This window comes from Balaenoptera borealis, assembly GCF_965194805.1.
Source record: "Balaenoptera borealis genome assembly, chromosome: 2".
Taxonomy (NCBI): Eukaryota; Metazoa; Chordata; class Mammalia; order Artiodactyla; family Balaenopteridae; genus Balaenoptera; species Balaenoptera borealis.
Window position 1 is genome coordinate 92701177 of NC_138867.1, and position 25160 is coordinate 92726336.

At 37.1% G+C, this 25160-nt stretch overlaps 1 protein-coding gene across 6 annotated transcripts in view; it reads left to right on the top strand.

The window, feature by feature from the left end:
• The window catches only part of CAMK4 (calcium/calmodulin dependent protein kinase IV), a 243484-nt gene that overhangs the window by 186195 nt on the left and 32129 nt on the right, over positions 1-25160 (top strand). For all 6 annotated transcript variants that reach the window (XR_014239587.1, XM_082377466.1, XM_082377465.1 and 3 more), the window contains 2 exons: positions 11174-11264; positions 13297-13371. Coding sequence is in view for 5 of the 6 variants with exons in the window: in XM_082377466.1 (XP_082233592.1) it covers positions 11174-11264; positions 13297-13371 (166 nt within the window). In the remaining variant the exon portion in view is untranslated. The remainder of the gene's footprint in view (positions 1-11173; positions 11265-13296; positions 13372-25160) is intronic.

The window sequence follows — 25160 nt, forward strand, 5'->3', positions numbered from 1 at the left end:
CCTATGTTTTCAGAATGAAAGCATCTACCTGCTCCTCCTTTGACATTTTGTAGAATCAATCCTTGTTTTCCTCAAAGTTAAGTCAAACAATAGATAGACTAAGAGAGCTCAGCTTGGCTGAATTCAGAACTTTCTTCATTCATTCATCCAACTTTTCTTAAATATCGGGAATGATGGGTAGGCTAAAAGTAATTAGCATGGTTTGTTATGACAATATAACCAACACAGTACAAATACGCTTCTTTTTGCATTGTAGAGTTTATTAAATAACTTATTATATTTGCATATGATTAAAATCTTATTCTCCATGAGTACCAGGAACCACGTTTATATTCACGTGGGATTTTCATGGAATGGAAATTGAGATGCATTGATTTGATTTTGGTTTTGAGATGCAGTGTATTTATATACCCTGAGAAAACCATAATTCAAAAAGAGTCATGTACCACAATGTTCATTGCAGCTCTATTTACAATAGCCAGGATATGGAAGCAACCTAAGTGTCCATCGACAGATGAATGGATAAAGAAGATGTGGCACATATATACAATGGAATATTACTCAGCCATAAAAAGAAACGAAATTGAGTTATTTGTAGTGAGGTGGATGGACCTAGAGTCTGTCATACAGAGTGAAGTAAGTCAGAAAGAGAAAAACAAATACCGTATGCTAGCACATATATATGGAATCTGAAAAAAAAAAGTTCTGGATATGCATTGATTTGATTTTGGTTTTGATATTAGATTTCTACCTTAATATCACTTCAGGAATTTTAACACTGAGCCTCATCATGTGAATTCTAAAGAAATGTCATTTAACAATGAAAAACATTAAATAAATACAATGTCATTTAACCTGAATTGACAATACCAGCAATTTAAAGAATGTGGTGTTTAATGGAATGATAAAACTTTTTGTATTTGTAAACCCTGAATTACTGAAATTACCAAAAAATATCTTATATTCATATATGAAGTACTTGAAAATCCATAACAAATTACTTTTATGTATTCTAATTTAGAGTAAAAAGAAGAAAAGTAATAAGAATTAGAGCAGAAATCAATGAAATTGAAAACAGGAAATCAGTAGAAAAAAAAAATCAATGAAACCAAAAACTGGTTCTTTGAAAAGAGTAATAAAATCAATAGCCTCTAGCCAGGATAACTAAAAAAAATAAATAAATAAGAGACTGGGGACACAAATTACTAATATCAGAAATGAAAGTGGGGACATCACTACAGAGCTATCAACATTAAAAGGATACTAAAAAATACTATGCCAGCAAAGTTGATAACCTAAATGAAAAGGACCAATTCCTTGAAAGACACAATTTGCCAAAACTCAAGCAAGAAGAAGTAAACAATCTGAATGGGCCCATATCTATTAAAGAAATTGGATAAATAATTAGTAACCTTCCAAAAGAGAAAGCACCAGGCCCATTTGGGCTCACTGGTAAATTCCACCTAACATTTAAGGAAGAAATTTTTACCAATTCTCTACAATATCTTTCAGAGGATAGACTCAAAGGAAATACTTCCTAATTCATTCTATGAGGCCCACATTACCCTAACACCAAAACCAGACAAAGACACTACAAGAAAAGAAAACTGCAGACCAATGCCTCTTATGAATGTAGATGCAAAAATCCTCAACAAAATATTAGCAAATTAAATCTAACAATGTATAAAAAGAATTATACACCAAGAAAAAGTGGGATTTATTCCAGGTATGCAAGGCTGATTCAACATTTGAAAATCAATTAATGTACTCCATTACATCAACAGGCTAAATCATATTAACAGGTGCAGAAAAAAAATTTGACAAAATCCAATACCCATTCATGATAAAAACTCCCAGGAAACTAGGAATAGAAGGGAAGTTCTTCAACTTGATAAAGAATATCTACAGAAAACTCACAGATAACATCGTACTTAATGGTGAGAAACTCAAAGCTTTCCCTCTAAGATTAGGGACAAGTCAAAGATGTCCCATCTCAGCACTCCTTTTCAGCATTGTACTGAAAGTTCTAGCTAATGCAATAAGACAAGAAGTGGAAATAAAACATATGTAGGTTGGAAAGCAAGGAAAAAACCGTCTCTGTTCATAGATGACATGATTGTCTATTTAGAAAATCTAAAAGAATCAACAAAACTTGAAATACTTTTTTAAAAAAGATTTTATTTTCTAGAGCAGGTTTAGGTTCACAGGAAAACTGAGGTGAAAGTACAGAGAGTTCCCATATGCTCCCTACCCCCATAGATGCACAACCTCCCCGTTATCAACATCCCCCACCAGAATCGTACATTTGTTACAACTGACGAACCTAAATTGACACATCATAATCACTCAAAGTCCATAGTTCACATTGCAGTTCACTCTCAGTGTTGTACATTCTATGGATTTGGGCAAATGTATAATGGCACATATCCATTATTATAGCACCATACAGAGGATCTTCACTGCCCTAATCCCTTTGTGCTCCACCTGTTAGTCCCTTTGTACCCATGGATTGAATCTAAGGAAAATAATATAGGTAAAATTATATTTCCACCAATACTAAATAGACCATTCTTAGAAATATGTACTTAATAGACTTTTATGACATACACATATATAAATAGAAAAATGAATTTCCAACCTGTTGCAAGCACCCATGTTTCCCCACTCTGACTTTGTACACCAGGAGACTTGTACCAAAATCAGAAACAAGAATTAGAGTCTGACTGTTCTTCCTGACCTCTTCACCTATCAACTACTCTAAACTGACACCACAGGTTTCCCTATCCAGTGACATTCATAATTATCCTCTCTGTAAAAGCATCCTACTCTCTTTCCCCATGACATTGCCACTCCAGCAAGCATTTTCCAGCAAAGCTTTGCTTTATCCAGACACTTCAGGCCACACCCATAATCTAAATAATGGTGCCCACGTAGGAACCTTACTGCAGGGACAGCAGCAGGCCCAGTCCTCTTCAAGCTCACTACTGGAGTCCAGTGCGGCTCTTTCATTTACAAACGGAGGCCTTTTGGCTTGGTCACTCTTCGCTAATGAGTTATTATGGCTGGACAACTCAGTTCCATCTTATTACAATGCCCCGTACAATTTATGAATGTTTTAGACATGAAGGAAACTGAAGAGAAAACTAACAGGTGAATTTTCAAGTGTCTTTCCCCAAACTCCCCTGAGGCTTATGTTGTATTGAATATTCAAATCAACTTCAAAGGATGTGAAGAAATTAATTCAGCCATAACTATCAACTTAATGCTACTACAGAAGAAAAAAAAATAATGTAATTATTCAAAATGTCATTTTGTAGATGAAACCCATTTGCCTGATTTTTTTTTTTTTTTTTTTTTTGGCTGCGTTGCGTTGGGTCTTCGTTGCTGCTCGTGGGCTTTCTTTAGTGGCATGGAGCGGGGGCTACTCTTCGTTGCAGTGCGCAGGCTTCTCATTGCGGTGGCTTCCCTTGTTGGGGAGCACGGCCTCTAGGTTCGCGGGCTTCAGTAGTTGTGGCTCGCGGACTCTAGAGCGCAGGCTCAGAAGTTGTGGCGCACGGGCTTCGTTGCTCCGCAGCATGTGGGATCTTCCCAGACCAGGGCTCAAACCCGTGTCCCCTGCATTGGCAGGCGGATTCTTAACCACTGTGCCACCAGGGAAGCCCCTTTTTGCATGCTCTTACAGTTAAAATATTCTTATTGGATTTTGGCTTTTCTCAAAGTGATGCTGCAAATCTCATCTATCTAACTGATAACTCAGTGAGCACCTCTGAGGTGACTTAAGTATTATTATCCAGTAAGTATGGTATATGTTTCACAAACACATAAATGCTGAGCCTTACTTCAGCTAAATGTATCGAAGCAATGTTGCTGTGGAATCACTACAGTGTAAGCACAAGAATTTAAACTTCTGACATTAATAATGGCAAATGAATAAAAGGTGCAGATTACCATCATTCTTGAATATGTAACTACAAGTTAGTGACTAAAAAGTAGAATAACATACATGTCTATAGGAAAATTTATTTATTGATCATTCAAAAGTATTTATTGAGTGCATGTTTAGTGAAGGCATTGTAGAGGAAACTCGGTATCTGAGGAACCAGGTAAAAATTTCCTTGTCTTCATGGAGTTTTCAGTCTAGTGAGGGAGACATCCTTAACATAAAGCTTGCAAAGAAACAAATATGCTATAAAGAAAAATAGGAAGCATCAATGAGAGTATATATGAGTGTGTACATAAGAGAACATGTTAATTTGGAAGGGCAGGTACAGCCTCCCTGAAGATTGACATTATAGTTGAGTCCTGAGGCTGAGGAGGGCTGGCCTAGTCTGGTGATATTTCTATGATGAAAGAGGGAATAGCAGGAGAGAGGTGGGAAAAAAGGCAGTACTGATGGGGCAATGCCTCTGAGTAGGGAGGGGCCATGGGATAGGATCCAAAGCTGCATCCAGGGATAGTTCTTGAAGAACCACCAAAGATCCAGGAGAATGGAGCACAAGCAAAACAACAGGCTTTGAAATGCAGCTCTTTATCAATGACAGATACTGTATATCACAGAAATTCTTTGTTTTACAATTGGGAAAAACATAGTAAGAATGTTTCAAATCCTAATTGCCACAAACTTTCTTCCTTTTCTAACTTCTAAACATTCTTACCATAAACTATGAACACATATATAGCAATTTCAGTCCTTGTTTTACTTAGACCTGTTTCAAAGGTGAAGAAGACTAATACATATAACACATCCTATCTCTCTGTACTTTATATTGCATCTTCTTGGGAAGAGAAGTTGTGGCAAATTAAATGGAAAATGCATACAAAATAAAGCTATTAAAGTGGAAAAAAGAATTTTTAAAAAAGCAGGGAGAGGGAGAAGTAAATAATCCAAATTAGGCTAGTTATTGTAATTGAAACCTCTTTTTCACTGAGTTTTTTGGCAGCCAAGACAGAAGAAGAAAATGTGATGAAATAAAAAGCAAGTATTTTCTGATCAAAGTATCCTTTGATACTTCAGAAAAGAGTAAGTTTTCCAAATCTCAAAGGATTTCTAAATGTAATTTATTTTGTAAGAGACGTGAAACAACAATGGTAGAGTCCTAATAACTACTGTTTATAAAGTAGAATATCTACTACATGCTAAGGGCTTCCATGCCCCATCTCCGATTCTCACTACAGCCTGCAAAGTGGACCTTGCAGATGAGAAAACTGAGATTTAGAGGGTGGGCAAATTGTTTAAGGTTGCACAGGTAATAAATGGTATACTTGGGGTAAATTGCCCCAAAGCAGCTCTCATAATGTTTTTCCTTAATAACCATTTCAAAAACAATACCACAAAACCTTATTATGCTTTATTTCTTATATTAACCCTTGATCAAAACCAAGAGCATAATATTGAAACAGAACTCGGCAAAGATATGCCTTTGGCACCAAAACGTTAAATTTATTATTATAAAATCCTTAAAAAGTATTTTTTTCCTATCTTGATTAGTCTCCAGATAGAATTATACTTGTCATTTAATGCTTTTTTTTCCTAAAAAGGAGAATGCACTTTGCAAAAATTGAGCCAGTAAATTAGTTGTGCTTCTCTGCCTCTGACGCTTGCTTTTCCTCCTCCTTCTCCTTCTTCTTTTTATTCCACAAAGTTTTAATTAAATTCATACACACCTGGTTGTTTGCTCTTCCAATTTCTTTATTAAAGGTTACCATTAGTCAAGATAACCTTTAGTAATTAGCTGCTACAATTGTTGTCAGATTTATTATTTCTCCCTATTAAATTGTTGGATTCATATAGATTTTATAGATCTTTTCCCAAACTGTTGTTTAGGTTTTCAACCTGTTTCCTTGCTTGTCCTCAAATTACTTTAATTATGATTACTTTTAACACTTGGTTTATTCTAAAATATCCAATAATCTCATTTCTTAGTTTTTCTAATCCTTTTGTCTACTTATGTTGAATCCCCATGATTTAAATAATCTGTAGCTAAAATGCCAATACTTTGATAAGGTCTATTTCTCTGTGATTAGATATTCCTTAATCAGTTCTATATCATTTATATGATATAAAATGTCTTTACACATTTTCCTATGAGTACACAATTTTGAGGAGCATTTTTCCCCTTCATATCGTTTTCTTCTTCACTCCTCCATGGGCAGTGATCTCGATGTGTCAAAATAAGATTAGCATTTGATGAGATTAGAAGTATGTATTTTATTTAAAACCTATTTTGAAAATAAGGGGAAGTGTGTCTATTATTCAGCTCTTAAAAACTACTCTTTTTATGTCTTCAGATTCTGTAAGACAAGTTTTCAAAGTATATTCTAGGGATTCCTGGAGGGTCCCTGAGACCCCTTTCAGGGTCTGTGAGGTCAAAACTATTTCATCATAGTATGAAAGCATTTCTCCTTACTTATCAAAGTACCGTGGAATTTTCCAGAGTCTACATGATATGTGATTTTACAATAGAGAATGCAGCAGATATGAGAATCCAGCTGTTTTCCATTAAACCAGACATTAAAGAAATTTGTAAAACTTTAAAACAATGGCATAGTACTCTCTAATTTTTTGTCTTAGAAAATAGTTATTTATGTTTTAAAATGTATATGTTAACGTCATGAGTTTATTATTTTATTTTTAAATAAATTAATAAGTGATTTTTAAATTTCTCAGTTTTAACTACTTAAACAGTAACTAAATGTTAGGCATAACTCACATAACAAGAGCTCTTTGAGGTTCTTAATATTTTTTTTTTAACTTTCTAGAAGTCCTGAGACCAAAAAGTTTGAGAACTGGTGCTCTGGAAGTGTTGCTGCTTCTAATGATTGTATCTCCTTGGGGAAGACAAAAGATCATATACTCCATGTTTTCCTTCTTCCTGGCTTCCTGACTTGAGATAATGTAAAAGTCAAAAATACTAACTATTGATGAAAGGCAATCAGTGGGTCTAAGCAAAAGTAAAATTGCCATTTTGTCAATAAAATACACTTAAATGCCTCCTCCCATATGTGTACATGACTATATTATGACTTTTAATAATCTATTATTTTCTCTAAAACTTTTCTTCTGTTATCTGGTCTAGTTCTCCTTTATGGAGTGCCAAATGGTGTTTTGTTTTTGCTTGTTTTGTCTTGCTTTTTTAAAATTTGGACTTAGAACACATGACCACCATTTCTGTTTAAGAAAGCCAGAACAACATTTAATGAGAATCTTTACATAATTAGTACTTGCTAAAACAACACTTGTCAGTTCATCTCATTTGTTGTTGTTATTATGTTGCTATTTTCAGTGTCATTTTCTTCCCAAAGCAGTGGAGCTTCTAAATTGGGTTAGATTAGGGAGGAAAATCAATATTTTCTATTGATCCCAAACTATGCAATTCTTAGGTATGCTCCAAAGCTATTATATGAGATACAGCTTTGCCTTTCAAACGCTGCATATACGAGATATACTATCTTCCTCCTTAGCAATATGGTGGTTTTTTCCAGGGTATCGTTCGAGGCTGAGTGTGGTCCTCTATCATTCTCTCATATCTCCTCCCAGTCTCTTATTACCTTCCCTCTCTTCCATTATTCTCCCCTCTTCTCCTTCATTTTTATTTTCCTCTCATCCCCACCCTACAAAATCAAGAAATAAGTATTTCTTGAGCACCTGCTTGGGAATCACGTCATGGGCAAAGGTATGGACTCTGCTGCCAGATGCCCAGGTCTGAATCTTGACAACACAATCTCTAGTTGTGACATTGTACAGATCTCTTAGCCTCTTTATGCCTCAATTTTCTCACTTCCAGAACAAGAATTATATGATTTACATCACAGAGCTGCTGCTAAGATGAAATAAACTAAGAGATCTAAGGTGTTTATAATAGTGCTTGGAATATAGTAAGTGCTTAGGACATGAATGGTATTATTATCTACCTGATAATGATCTAGTATAAAGAGTGAGCTAGACCTGGTAAGACATGAACAAAAGCAACTTTATGTTTTTCTCACTGTTGTCCTGACACATTAACCCTGTGAATCCATTCTTCTCAATGAATAAAATTTCAGGCCATGCCCATAGTTTTTCTAGTCCCTCTTGGGTAAGGAAAAGACCAAAATTTTATTTTTTACTTTTTTTATTGAAGTATAGTTGATTTGCAATGTTGTGTTTCTGCTGTCCAGCAAAGTGATTCAGTTATACATATATATACATTCTTTTTTATATTCTTTTCCATTATTGTTTATCTCAGGATATTGAATATAGTTCCCTGTGCTATACAGTAGGACCTTGTTGTTTATCCATTCTATACGTAATAGTTTGCATTTGCTAACCCCAAACTCCCAGTCCATCCCTCCCCGGCCCCTGCCTTGGCAACTACAAGTCTGTTCTCTGTGTCTGTGAGTCTGTTCCTGTTTCATAGATAAGTTCACTTGTGTCATATTTTAGATTCCACATATAAGTGACATCATATGGTATTTGTCTTTTTCTTTCTGACTGACTTCACTTAGTATGATAATCTCTAGTTGCATCCATGTTGCTGCAAATGGCATTATTTCGTTCTTTTTATGGCTGAGTAGTATTCCATTGTATATATGTACCGCATCTTCTTTATCCATTCCTCTGTCGATGGACCTTTAGGTTGTTTCCATGCCTTGACTATTGTGAATAGTGCTGCTATGAACATAGGGGTACATGTATCTTTTTGAATTATAGTTTTGTCCAGATATATGCCCAGGAATAGATTGCGGATCATATGGTAATTCTATTTTTAGTTTTTTGAGGAACCTTCATACTGTTTTCCATAGTGGCTGTACCAATTTAACATTCCCACCAACAGTGTAGGAGGGTTCCCTTCTCTCCACACTCTCTCCAGCATTTGTTATTTGTAGACTTTTTAATGATGGCCATTCTGACTGGTGTGAGGTGGTACCTCATTGTAGTTTTGATTTGCATTTCTCTAATAATTAGCAATGTTGAGCATCTTTTCATGAAAAGACCAAAATTTAAGATTCACCCAGTTTTAAACTTCTTCCCTTCCCCACCTTGGGATCTGTAATTTATAAACATAGGGGGTAGGAATTCTTGTTAGTTTCTTCTTTTTTTTCTTGCTCTTTTTCAACCAGCTAGATGCTGATTGTGGTCCTTCCAGGGTGGGGATATGAAGGCGATGATGAAGAGTGGGTTAGGAGATGGAGGGTTAAGACTTGGCCTTACCAGACTGGCACAGTTCTGGGCTGGCACCAGTGATCTCTGGGTGTGGCAGGTTACAAATGCCTGTTGTTCTTTCCCTATGGGACACCATTGGTAGCTCTACAGAGACTCACTGCAGGACAGTTCTCTCACTCCAGGTGATCTGAGTAGCCCTACTGTCACCTCCCTCATGTTCTGCTTTCTGTGATGCTGAGGTGAGGTGGCATCATCCCAGCAGGAAACACTCCAGCAAAGGGACCTTTTCTGGGAGACTAGTGTCTGATTCTCTTCTGCGCAGTCCACACTGGGCCCATAAGAAATGTGCTTCTTTGTCCAGCTTTTATTTGAGGGTAGCTGAATTTCACTGAGACCCTCTCTCCTCAATCACCTGCTCCAACCATTTTCCAGTTTTTCATGAGGGAGCCAGGTATCAGTTCCTGTTTCCCCAAATCACTAAGTGACACATGTCAAGTGACCTTGAAGCTGTTTATCCCCTCTTACTTGGCTTGAGTAGAAAGAAAGAAGGACTTCCTCCCTTCCCCTATGAGATTGGAAAGGAGAAAAACTACAGCACCCTGGCAACTTTTTCTCTTAACCCAACAGAAAGCTATGCAAAGGATTTGAATGGGCAATTTATGAAAAGGAAAACCAATAAAGGTATGAAAAGAAGCTAGACTATACCAGTAAACAGAGAAAGACAAATTAAACAAAACTTAAGGTATAATTTTTATACTCCAGCTCAGCAAAAGTTAAAAATATAAATTTGGTGAAGATATTAGGAAAACATATACACTTACAATGTTTATGTGAGTAAATACTGATCGAGTCTTTTAGGAAAGTGATTTTGCAGTATATATTAAAATTGTCTATATACCTTTTGACCCCACCAGACCTGCTTCCAGGTATCTGTCTTAGAGAAACACCAGCAAAAATACTCAAATATCCAAGTACTGAAGGTTTATTAATGCATTATCTGTAATTTTTAAAAACTTGAATGTCCATCAAAATGGGAATAGCAAAATAAAAAGTGATGGACATCAAACAAAAAATGGATGCAAGGATTAAATAAAATAAGCTGTGGTGACGTGGGAAAGATTTCAAAGACATGTTAAGTGAAAAAAAGAGCAGTGTAAAAATTTTTATTAATGATACATTGATGTAAGAAAATGGAAAAATCAGGGATATTTCTTTGTGTACATATACTCATATTTGTAAATGCATAGAAAAAAGTTCACACCATTTCAAACTGATGAATGATTGCTTTTGGAGAGGACCTGAGGCTTCCCCTGGAAGAGAAGCAGGGTCAGGTAGAACTTTTACATTCACAATGAGAGTATGTTACATGTTTAATTACACATGATTTACAAAATAATTTAAAATGTAATAAAATGAATGGAGTTGTTAGAGGTAATTTTTAAGATAATCTTAAGTATAATACTCTATATTGATAGCTGGATATACTAATCCTCAGAAGAGTCTATGAGAGCATTCATTGTCATTAAACAATATTTTTCATATGAAGGGTAGTTCTCTATAATAATTACTCACATCTAAATGTCTGTTCGAACGATAATTATGAAGTCTTTGCTATGGTTGTGAACTCCTAAGATGACACATACAATTATGCTTTTCAGATAATAAATCAGACAAATTTCAACACAGAGCACCTTGACTTTATTATAATAATAATTAGCCAATTTGAGCTGATATGGTAATATGCATATGAGAACTGCAACCAATATTCTCTGAGAAGTAAATATTTTATTTCTGGCAATTGGTTCTATACAATTTAAATCGCATTTCACTTTTAGGAAAATATGTATAAGCTATTCTCAAATGACATATAGTTTAAAACATATTTTCCCTTATGGTGTTTATTTTTAAATCACAGTGTGTGTGTTGTTGGATCACATAACTTAGTAAAAATTATTATAATTCTGGAAAGATTAAATGTTGGAACCATAAATATAATTATATGAATGTTACTTAATTATTTTCCCTGTTTAGTACCTACATGAAAATGGGATTGTCCATCGTGATCTCAAACCAGAGAATCTTCTCTATGCAACTCCAGCCCCAGATGCACCACTCAAAATTGGTATGTTTCCTGATGTCTTATGATCCCTTTTCCCAAAGCAGAAGAAATTTATTCCACGGAATTTGTAAATATTGCTCTGTCCAGTTTTGCCTCCATTCAATTTCCTCAAATATTGGTGTCTGTAAAGGAATAATGCATTGTTTTGGAAATCTGTGCTCTTTCCTGGAATATTTACCTGAATTAGTGCTTGGAAGGTGGTGCTTCATTGCTGGACACACAAAGGAATCACAGCTCTTGGAAATGACAGGGACTTCAGGAGGTGACCTCGTATTTTGTAGATAAGTTTATATAGTAGAAAATCACAGATTATATGACACTTCTTATTGCACAAGTTAGTTGGAGCTTAATTTTAGATAATGAAGAACTTTGACACAAAGTGCTTAGTACATATCAGTGAATTTGGGCCCTGAATCATTTGTTTATATGAACAGAGATAAATTGAGATCTGTATTTCCCAAAGTACACTCCACGGAACACTGGTCCTCAGTTGAGTGAACCATTTCCCCCCTCCCTTTGGCGGGGGGAATGGTTTGTGGTGGTGCTAAGTTTGGTCAAGTAAGTTAGGAAATGCCAACTTACAGTTAAACAAGATTTTTATTTCTGCAGGACTTTTGAGAAAGTTAAAAATACTAATGTGTAGACTGACATCTAAATTAGTGTCTGTGAGGCTTTTTCCAAACCTTATTTGACTCTGGAAACCCTGGTTTGGTTCTTTTCCCCCAATAAGCACTTTGAAGAACTACAAAGACGATTTGGGAAGTTCTGATCTACCCAAAGAGATCATTAAATCATCATTTTAGAAAAACGTATGTTAAATTTTACTTTCCATGTCCCTTACAGAGCAAATCTTTGTTTGCAAAAATAATTATAAAATTTATTTTAGATGAAATCTCCTTAGTAGAATCTGTACTAAATCCTCTAAAGGGCATTGCTCTTTTGGCGCTGTCCGTTATAATGCTAATCTGATGAGTTCACTGCATTTATAAACGTTAACACTTTTGAAAATGACGTTGTACATATCATGGAAGAGCTCGGACAACATAATGTGCTTTATGAATGCAAGAACCTAAAGAAAAAATACTGAAGTCGTGCTGGGAAGCCAGCTTGTTCTCATAATCACTCCTGAAAGGCAGTGGGCAGCAGGGAGGCTTCCATTTCCTTTAACATCACTTTCAAAGATTTTATCCTTCAAGAAATTTCTTTAAATGGATGGATAGATACTAAATTAGACAGGAGAGCCTTTCTTTCTGAAGGACTTCCTGCTGCTTTTTCTGATAAGGATCAGCACCTCCATGGAAATGTGGGTTTATCTTTGAAGTCGAAAATGGCATCAATTCTGTACCTGCCTCTCTTGAAGAATGGCCTTGAACTGTTTCCTTATGTTTCCTGGGTGAGAAGGATGTAGCCCAGCAAATAGACCATAATGGTAGCAACTTTTGTTAATGTTTTATCTAGGTACCATTCTGAGAAATAAATAAGAATTTTTGCACAAAGTTATATGTTCCTCATACAAGAGTAAATTCTTATCCGTCAAATATACTAGAGAACAAAATTATTTATTTTGAAGCAGAATAAACCTTTGATATTTCTGTTCATTTTACTGACATTTACGAAAGTCTAATTTTTTATTTTGATTTCTTCCAGTGGATTAAAAGTTCTGAATTATATCAGTAATTCTATACTGTCCTTTAGAGTTAGTTTCAAATCTCGGAATTAATATTAGACAAACTATATCTGTCACAACTATTATTTCAAGAAGAAATAGCTTATTTACTAAAAGCTAGTAATTATAGAGAAGAGCATAACATGTATTTGGGAGTCATGGGGTATTTTTTTCCAATTTAAAGCAAGGCCTGAATTATTATTTAGTTTTTTTAATTTACTCTCCCAGGTGACTGGCCCCTATCTATATCCACCCCAACGTCAAATACAAACAAATAAATAAGTTTTACTTTGAATAACAAAAAAGTAATCTGTCATCATATAAAAGCTGAGAAAAGACTCGCTTCATTAAATTTTTTTCCTGTCTCAGCTGATTTTGGACTCTCTAAAATCGTGGAACATCAAGTGCTCATGAAGACAGTATGTGGAACCCCAGGGTACTGCGGTATGTTCTTTAATACTGATATTTTACTTTTATTGTATTCAGTGATCTGATTTTTTTTAACTCCTAATATCTCTATTTGAAACACAATTTGATGTAAGTCTCCATGAGGAAGGCATATATAAATGACACTCAGACCACCTGTTGTTCTGCATGAGGGGTTCAATGATGTTGATTTTAGGGCACCCCTGTTAAGACAGGAGGGAGAGAGGGGCCCTCAGAAGGAAGGACTGGGTGCTCTGTACCTGCTTTTAGGTAGTAGCTACTCTTGGACCCACTCAGGAAGAGAAAGACAGTCACTGGGGAAAGGGGCAGGGAAACAGCATTGTGGTTGGGATTAAAGCCATGAGCCCTTTGTTACTTTACTTATTTGCTTTTACTCAGGACGGTGTGTGAGGAGAGCATATATCATTAATTCCGATGGTGTATAAGACTACAGTGAGAGCGGGGTAGCCCCTGGTTCTCATGGATGGCATTGGCCTAGCCTCACTAGGACAACGGCTTTAGGTGGGGTTTCCCCGCCAGAGTCCCCCAGAGATGAGGTGTGGGACAGTCCTCCCATCCTCTTGCCCAGTCTCCCAGAATGGGCTGAAGGTACCCTGAGTACAGTTCACAATCCAGAGACAGAACAATAGCATTTGATCCAAGCCAGCATGAAGCTCGCCCTTCTTTTCTTGACAGCTATATTAATCTGGCAACAACCTAAAAGCCAATAAAGCGCGCAAAAATTATCAAGAATTTCTAAAGTTTTTCTGACTAATGAATATGTCACAAATTAATTAAAATCTGGATTACAAAGAAAAGAGACAAGACTTCAAGTTACCAGTCATAAGATTAGCTGTCATTTTCTCTTAGGATCATCGTCTTTTTATACAAATCTTCCTTCACTCGCTCATCTCTTCAGCAAAATCACCTGCTGTATTTCAGGCCAGTGCTTGGCACCAGGAAGATGCATTTCTTGCCTCCACCCCCATTCCCAGGGGTTCACAATCTATAAGGGAACAGACATGAAACCAAAAAAGTATCACACCTTAGGAAATACCAGGTTATGCATATGGAAAGGCCTTTATGGAGACACAGGAGAAGGGTGGTATTTGGAGTTATCTGCCTTATTCTTTTATGGCATTTATATTTGTTAGTCACCCCACCTCAGAAATAGACACATAAGAACTACATTACTAACTCATTGTAACAACTTTTGAATTCATAGAAATCAGACTGGAGAGGTGCAGCAAGATAGTCACTGAAGCAAATGTATGATTAAATTCACAGAATTTTAGTGCTGAAAGAAACTTTAATATTCATTTACTAACATTCTTATTTTACTAAGGTCAAAAGAGTATGACTTCCCCAAGATTCCACATCTAGTTATTAGTGGATCAGGGATGAGAATCCAGGTATACAAGGTCCTAAAAACAGATTCATAGAATTCCCTATTCAAAAAAGCAACATAGATAAATCAATATAGTTTCCCCTCATAGAAATATTTATCATTTATTGCTTTTAGTTTAAAATGTTCTCTATTTTAATTTTTGAAGCCTCAAAAGTATTACTTGGTCATTGTAAGAAGTGAAAATCCAAACATGTGTAATCAATATTAACAGCCTCATTCATTCTTCCACACCAGTCTCCATGTTTCCATGTTCACATAAACATTTTATAATTTTGATTTTAACTAGTTAGTTTCCCTGGTCTAAAATAATAATATTTTAGATTACTTTCTTGCAGCTGAATTGTTCATAAATCCAGTAATTACACAGAATTGTGTACCTATCTTTCTGTTAAATCGTTACATTGTGCCAAATATTCTTCTTCTGTATCTTAAGATCCTTGAGGACAGGAGTATTTATCAATTAGGAGTAAATTCAGAAAACTAAAAATAACTATGACTTAAACAAGACAGAAGTTAATTTCTCTGATGCTAGAGGTCTAGAGATAGGCAATCCTGATGGGTTCCACAGCTATGGCTCTGCAGGTGTGGTGGATCTCAGTGTCAGGGATTCAGACTTTTTCTGTCTTACTCTACCATTCCTTAGTATGTTTCCTCACAGTCCAAAATGGCTGCTTGAAATCAGTCATTATATCTGCATTCTACACAACCAGAAGGGAAAAAATCTAAAAAGGAGTGCACATTTTCACTGTTAAACAGGCTTGCTGAAGCCCCACGTGTCACTTCCACTTATATCTTATTAGCCAGTACTTAGTTATAGCCTCCACACTGCCAGGGAAACTGACAATATGTCCCTTGACTGCACGTGCTGCTGTCCCAAATGAATTCAGGGTTCTGTTACAAAGAATGAATATTGCATTAGACGACTCACTATCTCTACCACAGGCTTATGAGTAAGATTTTCATTCTCAGAAAAAAATGTGAGGACTTCCCTGGGAGTCCAGTGGTTAAGAATCCGCCTTCAAATGCAGGGGACGTGCGTTCGATCCCTGGTCTGGGAACTAAGATCCCACAAGCTGCAGGGCGACTAAGTCTGCATGCTCTAGAGCCCAGACGCCACAACTAGAAAGGAACCCTTGTGCCGCCACTAAGACCTGATGCAGCCAAATAAATTAATAAGTAAATAAATATTTTTTTAATGTGGAAACCATTGCAGTATGTTCCTTATAGGCATGCTCTTTTTCATTTTCCTTAGAACTGTTAGCTGACAACCTATCACCCTTCCCTTCTAATGATGCCGTGTGAACTTTTCCTTTCTCTAATTCATATGTCCTTATTTGTCCTCATCCTGAATTTCTTTCCTGCCTCCAGATTGCCAACAATATGGAGAAAAATAAGAACCTTGAATTTAGTACTATATGCCAAATGGGGTTGCCTGTTTGTGACCACTAACTGCTGACCAATTGACAGAAACAGTGAAAGATGATTGAGAAAAGAATGAGACAACAAATTAAGGATTTCCCACAAGAATAAAGCTGGTGGACAATTTAGTAATCGTTATCTAATACTGAACAATAAATATTCCAGGGAGGTAGGTAGGTTGGAGAAATTCTCTGAGACTTGAGCAGCCCTGAAATTGAAGGATCAGGGAGAAATTACCCTAGTGATCTCTCAGGGTCCCTGCCGTGACTAAGAGATAGCAGAGTCCTTTCAGTGGCTTTAATAATAGTGATAAGAGGGACTTCCCCAATGGTCCAGTGGTAAAGAATCCGCCTTCCAATGCAGGGGATGCGGGTTCGATCCCTGGTTGGGGAACTAAGATCCCACATGCCGAGGGGCAATTAAGCCCACGCGCCACAACTACTGAGCCCGTGCACCTCAACTAGAGAGCCTGCGTACCACAAACTACAGAGTCCATGCGCTCTGGAGCCTGCGCACCACAACTAGAGAGAGAAAACCCGCACACCACAACTAGAGAGAGAAAACCTGCACGCTGCAACTAGAGAGAAGCCCGCATGCCGCAACGAAGATCCCGCGTGCAGCCAAACATAAAAATAAATAAATAAATAAATAATAATAATAGTGATAAGAGCAAATCTTTCTTGCAACAGTACAGAATGGTCATTCTATGAATGAATGATTCATTCACTGATAAAATGAACATTGAATGTCTAATAGACTCCATGTTAGTCACTGAGATCATAAGAGTGAACACAGTATGATCTTGCCCTTCAAGGATTTCATAGGCTATAAAAGAAGAAAGACCTGTACACATAAATCAAAATTTATTGTAATAAGTTATATATTTATCTGAGCCAAAGGCTCAAGCATGCAGAGGGGAAGGAACAATTAATCCTTCTTAGATGGGCCTTTACAGAGGAGGGGTACTAAAGGATTAGTAGGAGTTCAACAAGTGAAGAAGTGGCCACAAGGCATTGTTTGTCAGCAAGCACAGGAAGAGAAAAGTCAGAGGAGTGGTAGCATCTGAAAAGTTCAGGGACTGTTTGTTACTTTGTCGCTTTGCATGACTGGAATATAGAGTCTTTGGTACAGAGAATACAGATGGACTTGGAAAAATAGGATGGACCAAATTTTAAAAGAATCTGTACATTAGGCTAAGGAATTCAGACTTGCTTTGGTAGAGAATAGTGATCCAGCAAAGGTTCTTAATCAGGGCAATTATATTTTTAAATCAAATCTGTATTTTATAAATACCTTGATAATGACATTATGACAGATGGATTTGAGAGAAAAAAGATCAAAAGAAGACAAATTAGAAAGCTATTGTAAATGCTCTTTCCTGTCACTCCATAAACAGCTTCTCAGTGAATAATGTATTCAGTCTATTCCTAAATCCAATCGTTTATTTTTTTAATATAAAATTATTGTAAAAATACTATTTCAGACTCTTGTCTTTGCCATCTTATAAGACAGGCCCATCTTACAGATAATGCCATCTCATAATGGAGGCTTATTTTCTATTTGCTATTTTTTTCCCTGCAGATATCCATATCACCCTTGAGGCTATGTAATGGGGAAAAAGGGAATTGAGTGGTTGAACAAGATCAAGATAATCTTTCCACTCTGCTGTAGGTAGAGACTCATCAGGAAGTAGTAATTTGCTATATTATACAAAAAGGAGGAGAAAGCAGCAAGGAAGGTGGGGCAGGGGTGGAGATTGAGAGAGAAAATATAAGTGCTTTGTGGACTCAAGTGCTAAACGTATGTGTGGAATTACTATCATATAGGCTGAGGCAGGCTTAGAAGTCAAAAACAAGAAAGTTCAATGTATTTAATTTAAAAAGCAAAGTTCATAATATATATTAAGAGGGAGGACTTCCCTGTTGGTGCAGTGGTTAGGAATCCGCCTGCCAATGCAGGGGACACAGGTTCGAGCCCTGGTCCGGGAAGATCCCATGTGCCATGGAGCAACTAAGCCCATGCGCCACAACTACTGAGCCTGTGCTCTAGAGCCTGCGAGCCACAACTACTGAGCCCACATGCCACAACTACTGAAGCCCATGCGCCTAGAGCCCGTGCTCCAAAGCAAGAGAAGCCACCGCAATGAGAAGCCCACGTACTGCAACAACGCAACTAGAGAAAGCCCTCACGCAGCAACGAAGACCCAGTGCAACCAAAAAATAAATAAACTTAAAATATATATATATATATATATATAAAGAGACATATATTCATACATACTCTTAGTCCAAAGGAAATACACTAGAATATTACCTCCAAGTGGGAGCAAAGGAGGGGGCAGGATTTTAAGGATACACTGAAAGCATTGAAAAAGCTGAGTTAGGGAAAAACAGAAGTCCTAGTAACACCAGGGCACAGGATGTAGGTGACCTAGAGTGGAGGAAAGATGCAGGATTTTGAATTTTTTTAAATGTAATATAGTAATATTTATATTCATCTGTCTTAGAAACAATTAGACCATTTTTTTAACATCTGTATTGGAGTATAATTGCTTTACAATGGTGTGTTAGTTTCTGCTTTATAACAAAGTGAATCAGTTATACATACACATATGTTCCCATATTTTTCCCTCTTGCATAGACCATTTATAGACAAGGCTGAAGCCCTCTTTGAGGATCACCCTCAATTCTAGCCCTTTCTCCCCTCACCACATATAAGTACTGTCATCAGTTTGCCATGTAGCCTTCTGAGAATATTTAGGTGAGGAGGAAACTGTCTATTTATAGAATGATCTGGAAATGAAACCCAAGAGCAAAACTGGCGAGAATCACTGTCATGCTATAGAAAGCATTACTTTACACAGAGACTTTACATTTAACTTGGAACAGTGACAGAGAGGGGAGGGCTGAGCTTGTTTCCTTGCTTGATGTAAGGCCGATTACATCCTAGGTCAATTATCCTTATGTACGCAGCATCTGGTTTTTTGAATAGAAGGGTTTTTTCAATTACATCTTTGGAGAGAGTGGGTATTTATGTCATACCATCTGTCATTTGTCAGGAAATTAAAAAAGGAAAGTTACCCAATCAGTCTCACTTATAGAACCTTTGCCCCAGGCTATTAATAACAGAGAGTTCTCCTATAAGTGAATCTCAAAAGAAAAAATATCACAGATGCTGTGTGTTTAAGCAAATACTCATTATTTCCTGGGAAATCTGCCCAGTCAAAACTTAACTCCAGGCTAGAAAACTAAAATTTGTGATCCAGATAAATGGAATCAATGACTAGTGCTCTGACATAGTCCATGAGGGGGTCAACATTGAAGAAATTCTCAAAATCTTGTTGTTGGGAAAAGAAACAGGTCTCAAGAAAAAAAAAAATCCATTGGGCCATGGCTCCTGATAAATGTGCTACAATGTAACTATGCAATATTACTTCCAAAATATCTTAACTGTTCAGATATTTGAGGCTTGAAGTCTGTGGGTGTTCAGACCTACCCATGCCCATCCCAGAAAAGAAATACAAGCTGTTAGAGTAAAAAAGAAACCAGTGTGGAAGTGGTTAGATAAAAGAATGTTTCTGTCTAATACCAAGTATCTAATTTATTCATAGGCTTAGTTAATTAAACTATATGTGTTCATATTTTATATTCCTACTTGTCTGTTTATCCAAATTCTATTTTCAGGATCCAGAAGCTATTAAGAATTTATTTCCTCTTGGCATTTGCCAGGTCTCATTATTATAGGAATAATCCTTCCTTGTTACCACATTGCAATGTTCTAAAGAAATAACCTATTACATTCACTCTATGAAAATTACAGTTTTTCAACAATCTACAGTCAGAAGAGATTTCTATCTACAAGCACACACATCACCATGAAAAATATTGGAAAATTTAAATGAGATAAAAGAAGTAAATTTAATAGTTTAAAACACAAGCTTTCCGAATAGTTTCATGTTTTTGTTCCTTTCTAGAACACTAAATAGTTAAGGTGAAATAATGAGTATCCAATTACATTGATAATCTAATCAAGTAGGGGATTATCTCACCTGAGAACTAATTAAATACCCACAATGATGCCTATCTTTTTGCAATGAACTTTAAAAAAAAAAAAAAAACACTAGAAGAAATAAACATATAGTAAAATGTCATCTGCACTGTGTGTAAGTTTCTCCTTGACAGGCTGGTGTGTGTACACTAGGGTTCCCATGGGGCTTGTTAACAATAGGAAGGGAGTAGGGAAGGCTGGAGGAAGGAAGCAAAGAAGGATAAGCAGGTTGGTCCCAGATCCATCTCCCCTTTCTGAACACAGCCCTTCGTTTTCCCTGAGATATGCTGTGTCCCCAGCCCATCATAGGATTGTCCCCGGCATGCTGGCAGTGCCTGATCCAAATGAACAAGTGCCAGGTAAAGGAAAAAGTGGGACTGCGGACAGACACAGGAGTGATGAGGAAAGGTTGTAGCTCATCTTGTTCTTGACCTTCCAAAGGACAGGGACTCTGCAGGTTGAGTGCAGGCTTATTTTAAGCTGTCTTGGAAATTTTAAACTTAGAGGAAAATGAGTCTCTTGGCGCCTTTGTATTGGTCTGATACTGACCTAAACAAAGGGTATTCTGTGGAACTTTATTCTTTTTTCGTTTAATAAATATTTATTAAACTCCTATTATGCACCAGGCACTGTTCTAGGTGCTAGAGATACAGCAGTGAAAAAATTTTTTCTTTAAGGAAGGTACATTTTAGCAGGAGAAGACAAATAATAAACAAAGTAAATGTGTAAATTATATAAAAAGAGGTTATAATTTCTATGGAAGAATATAGAGTTGGGAAAGGGGATAGGAAGTGCTGGGAGCCTGAGTTAATATTTAAACAGGTGTGATCAGTGAAGGCTTCACATGAGAAGGGAACATAAGAGCAAAGACTTGAAAGAGGTAAGGGAGAGAGCAAGCAACATGGATATCTAGGGAAAGAACATTCCAGGTAGAGGGGACAGAGCACACCGACCCTGAGGCAAGAAAGAGTAGGCGGGAAAGAGTAGGTCGGAGAAGGGATCAGAGAGCTCCAGCTGGAAAGATAGAGCTAACGTTCACTGAGATGAGGAAGACTTCTGGAGCAACAGGTTTGGGGCTTGTTGATTTTGAGATGCCTGTTAGACATCCAAGTGGAGGTGACATGTGGGCAGAGGGGTGTATATGTCTGAAATTCAGGAGCAAGGGCATGGCTGTTGATATAAATGTGGGCGTTATCAACATATACATGCTATTTAAAGTCATGAGACTATCTAGCACCACCAAAGCAGAAAAGGAAATGACCCCGACTGATCCCTGGGCAACATCACCATTAGGAGGCCAGAGAGAAGAGAAGAAACCACATTATCATTGAGACTGTCAAATAGTAGAAGCTCCACAGGACAGAATTAGAAATCATGAATAGATGTTGTAAGGCACAGAATTGAGGCTCAATACACACAAAACAATGTTCTAACATCTAAAGCTGTCAGCAACATAAAGGCCTGCCTCCCTAGCTTGGGAAATGGTCACAAAAGCTGATTGACTCATCTCTCAGGATTTAGGGTTATCGACAAGGAGAGGGGAGGAAGAGTCCTACAAATTTCTTCATCACCCATATGGTATTAAATAATATTACCACAAAAATCTGTGTATACATTCTATATGTATAAACTAAGTTGAGGACAACCACTCAGTTAAATCAAAGTTAACCAAGTATATTTTGGCCTGAGATGGCTGATAAAATTGAGTCTAAAGAGATTGTCACCAACATCATCCCCTCACTTCTCTTGCTCCTTTTAGTTTAGAGGCAATCTTTTAATGTACTGTTAATCCTTAACTTCTGGGTCTCAATATCACAAATCATTTTCTGTGCCCACTTCCTTATAATTGTAAGAGACTACTTCAAGAACAGAACCAACTGTGCTGGAGAGTTCACATGCCGTGAGGATTCAGCTCTATTATTACATATGTGAGGGTGGAATGATGGGAGGAAAAGAGGTCAAAAGGGAGAGGTGATTGATGGCAAGTGGGTAGAAGACTTGCTTAAAACGTATTATTTGGGCCCTGAACACCCACAAAATGTTCCATTTTAGAATGTTTGCTACAGAAAGGATATGCATAAAATAAACATTAAAAGTTTCAAAAGAATTATTATTGATAATTATCAGTAAGATGTATAGCGTCTTTGGAGAAAAACACAGTATTTGCCATACTTAACACATGAGACAGAGTTTGAATGCTAAGTCCATTACTTTATATCTGCATCTTCATATAAAAAAGAGATTCTTACATAATGTTAATATTAGGATGAGTTGGGTTAATTTATTTATATGGTTTATTTATTTATACTCTACCTTATCCCACAAAAATGGAAAGGCAGCTTTTCAACAGTTAACACTCCTTTGCTGTCCCTCAGCCAGCATCCATCACAGCTTTAAAGTGACCAGGAGACTTGGTATGATTAAGGTTTGGAACAAACAGTGATTACTCCAAGATGGGAGAGCTCAATAGAATCATAGAAAAGTGAATTTCATAGAAATGAAACTTTCACAGGGTAATTAAAATAAGTCACGTTTCTTTTTTTTCCTCTTCTGAAAGCACTAGGTGTTCTCAAATATTTGATTATCTCTTCAGGGTATTATTAAAAAAATAAAAAAGTAAAGTGAGAAAAATAAACAGGCTCTTTCTTCACCCATTTATAAGATTTATACAAAGAGAAATGTCATACAATTCATGTGGCAAGGAAGACTTTTTTAACAGCTAAAATGAAAAACATCAAGTGAGAGTTGGATTGCCTGATATTTGCAGTGTAAAAGATCAAGAGCCAAGGAAAATAGAGAAGATGCATTGGAACATAAAGAGCCTATCACTTGTGTTTCAAAACATCCTTCAAACTTTTTTCTTGCTCTACACGAACAAGTTATAAATAACTAAAGTGACAGGGGCTTCAAATTCCTCCTCTGTCATTCTCAAGCTTCCACAGCATGGCATGCAAGAATTGATAGTATTCTGAGATTCATTGTAGTAAAGTGACAAGGCTGCTCCTAGCCAGAGGCAACCCCCTCTGGAAGCATCTCAACTGTTATCACAGTCTGATGCATTCCATACCTTTGTTATAACATGTAGCACTGGGACATCGCCTGTCTTCTCTGTTGTCAAAGCAAAAATTGCACTTGACAATGTTAAAAAGGTTGTGCCCCATTCTTGTCAAATGTATGTGACACCGTCACAGAGGACCACACATGGTACAGATGCTAAGAAAAGCACAAGTTTGGAGTCTGCCCGGCTGTGGGCACTTGCTGCCACCTATAGGACGCTACCCTGAAGGCATTCTCCTCCCGGTTCCTAGGCCAAGTTAGGAACCGGGAAGAAGCAGAGAATTTCCAAACACTGCTCTTCTGCTTCTGGCAGATAAATCCCTCTCCCTCCTCCTTCCAAACTGCTCACTCCCCAGAGGCAAAGCTTAGAGAGACTTCTAGACTCAGTTCTAAAGATGCCATGGATTTTTGTGGCCCCAAGAAAACTATGAATTCAAGATAAGCCTCTACAGTGAAAGCTCCACAGTGTTTTTCCCTCAGCTATGGCGGGCGGGGGAGTAGTTTTGTAAAGTCAGATTCAGGCTTTAAGATGAAAATAGATTTTTTTTTCCATTTTGCAATTGAGGTAGAGTTGATTGACAATATTATATTAGTTTCAGGTGTACAAAATAGTGATTCAAAATTTTTACAGATTATACTCCATTTATAGTTATTATAAAATATTGGCTATATTTCCCATATGTTTTGAATGGTTAAAATGAAAATGTAGGAGAGAATTTAAAAACAAACGAACAACAAAAAAAAACCGTGACCTAGTGGAATCTGCAATCTGGCCTGGACCTGCCTCCCAGGCGCTGGATGCACCTGGGCCTCGCACACCGGCTACGCTCCACCCACACTGACTGCTCTGGTTCTCTAAGGGCCCCTTGCTCCTTCCCGCCGCAAGGTCTCTTTACGTGTGGTTCCTCCATCAGAACCCTCTTCTGTCTCTTTCAACCACTACCTCTCCCCCTTTGCCTAGTTAACTTCTCTAGATCTTTTACATCTGTTTAAACTTTGCTTTCTCTGATCACATTTCTCCATCTTTTTCTCCATCTTTCTGACCAGGTCAGCCCTCTATTAGAGCCACTCTCCCTCCAAGCACTTCCAGTTACCACTTTACAAAACGTATGGTTTTCTTTGTTCTTCTTTTTTTTTTTTTTTAAAGGATACTTTAAAAAATATTATTTATTTAGTTATTTGGCTGTGCCAGGTCTTAGTTGCAGCACGCGGGCATCTTCCTTGCAGCTTGCGGGATCTAGTTCCCTGACCAGGGGTGGAACCCCGGCCCCCTGCATTGGAAGCACGGAGTCTTAACCACTAGACCACCAGGGAAGTCCCTGTATGGTTTTCGTGATCAGCATCTACCTCCCCCACCAAACTGTAAGCTCCGTGATGATGGAGACTTGTTCTCTGTAACTCCCCATTATTCCCCAGCACCACCCAATGGTATCTGTCATACAGCATGTGCTTAACAAATAGTTCATGATTTATTAATTTATTAAATTTATTATAAATTAAATTATTAAATGATTGAGTGAATGAACCTGTTGATTTCATTCACCTTAGTCTCCCTTGGATTTGTCTCAAAACAGTTAACGGTAGTTTGAAAAAGTCTTCCGATAACGAATGCCACTCTGTAGTTTTAACTCCATAGGTAGGAAGGGATCATAAAGCTCATCTAGGGCATTGACAAAATGAAGTGACCTAAATTATCCCTCTATTCTTCTCCTAGGACTTTAGGAAAAGAGGGAAAACCTAGCACCAATCAATGTGTCACAGGCTATACCTGATACTTCTTATTTTAGAACCAATTTCAGTTACAGTGATTTTATTTAATAAAACGTAATTCTTTCCAATCTTTATATGTACCTTCAATTGCTAGATATTGGAGTGT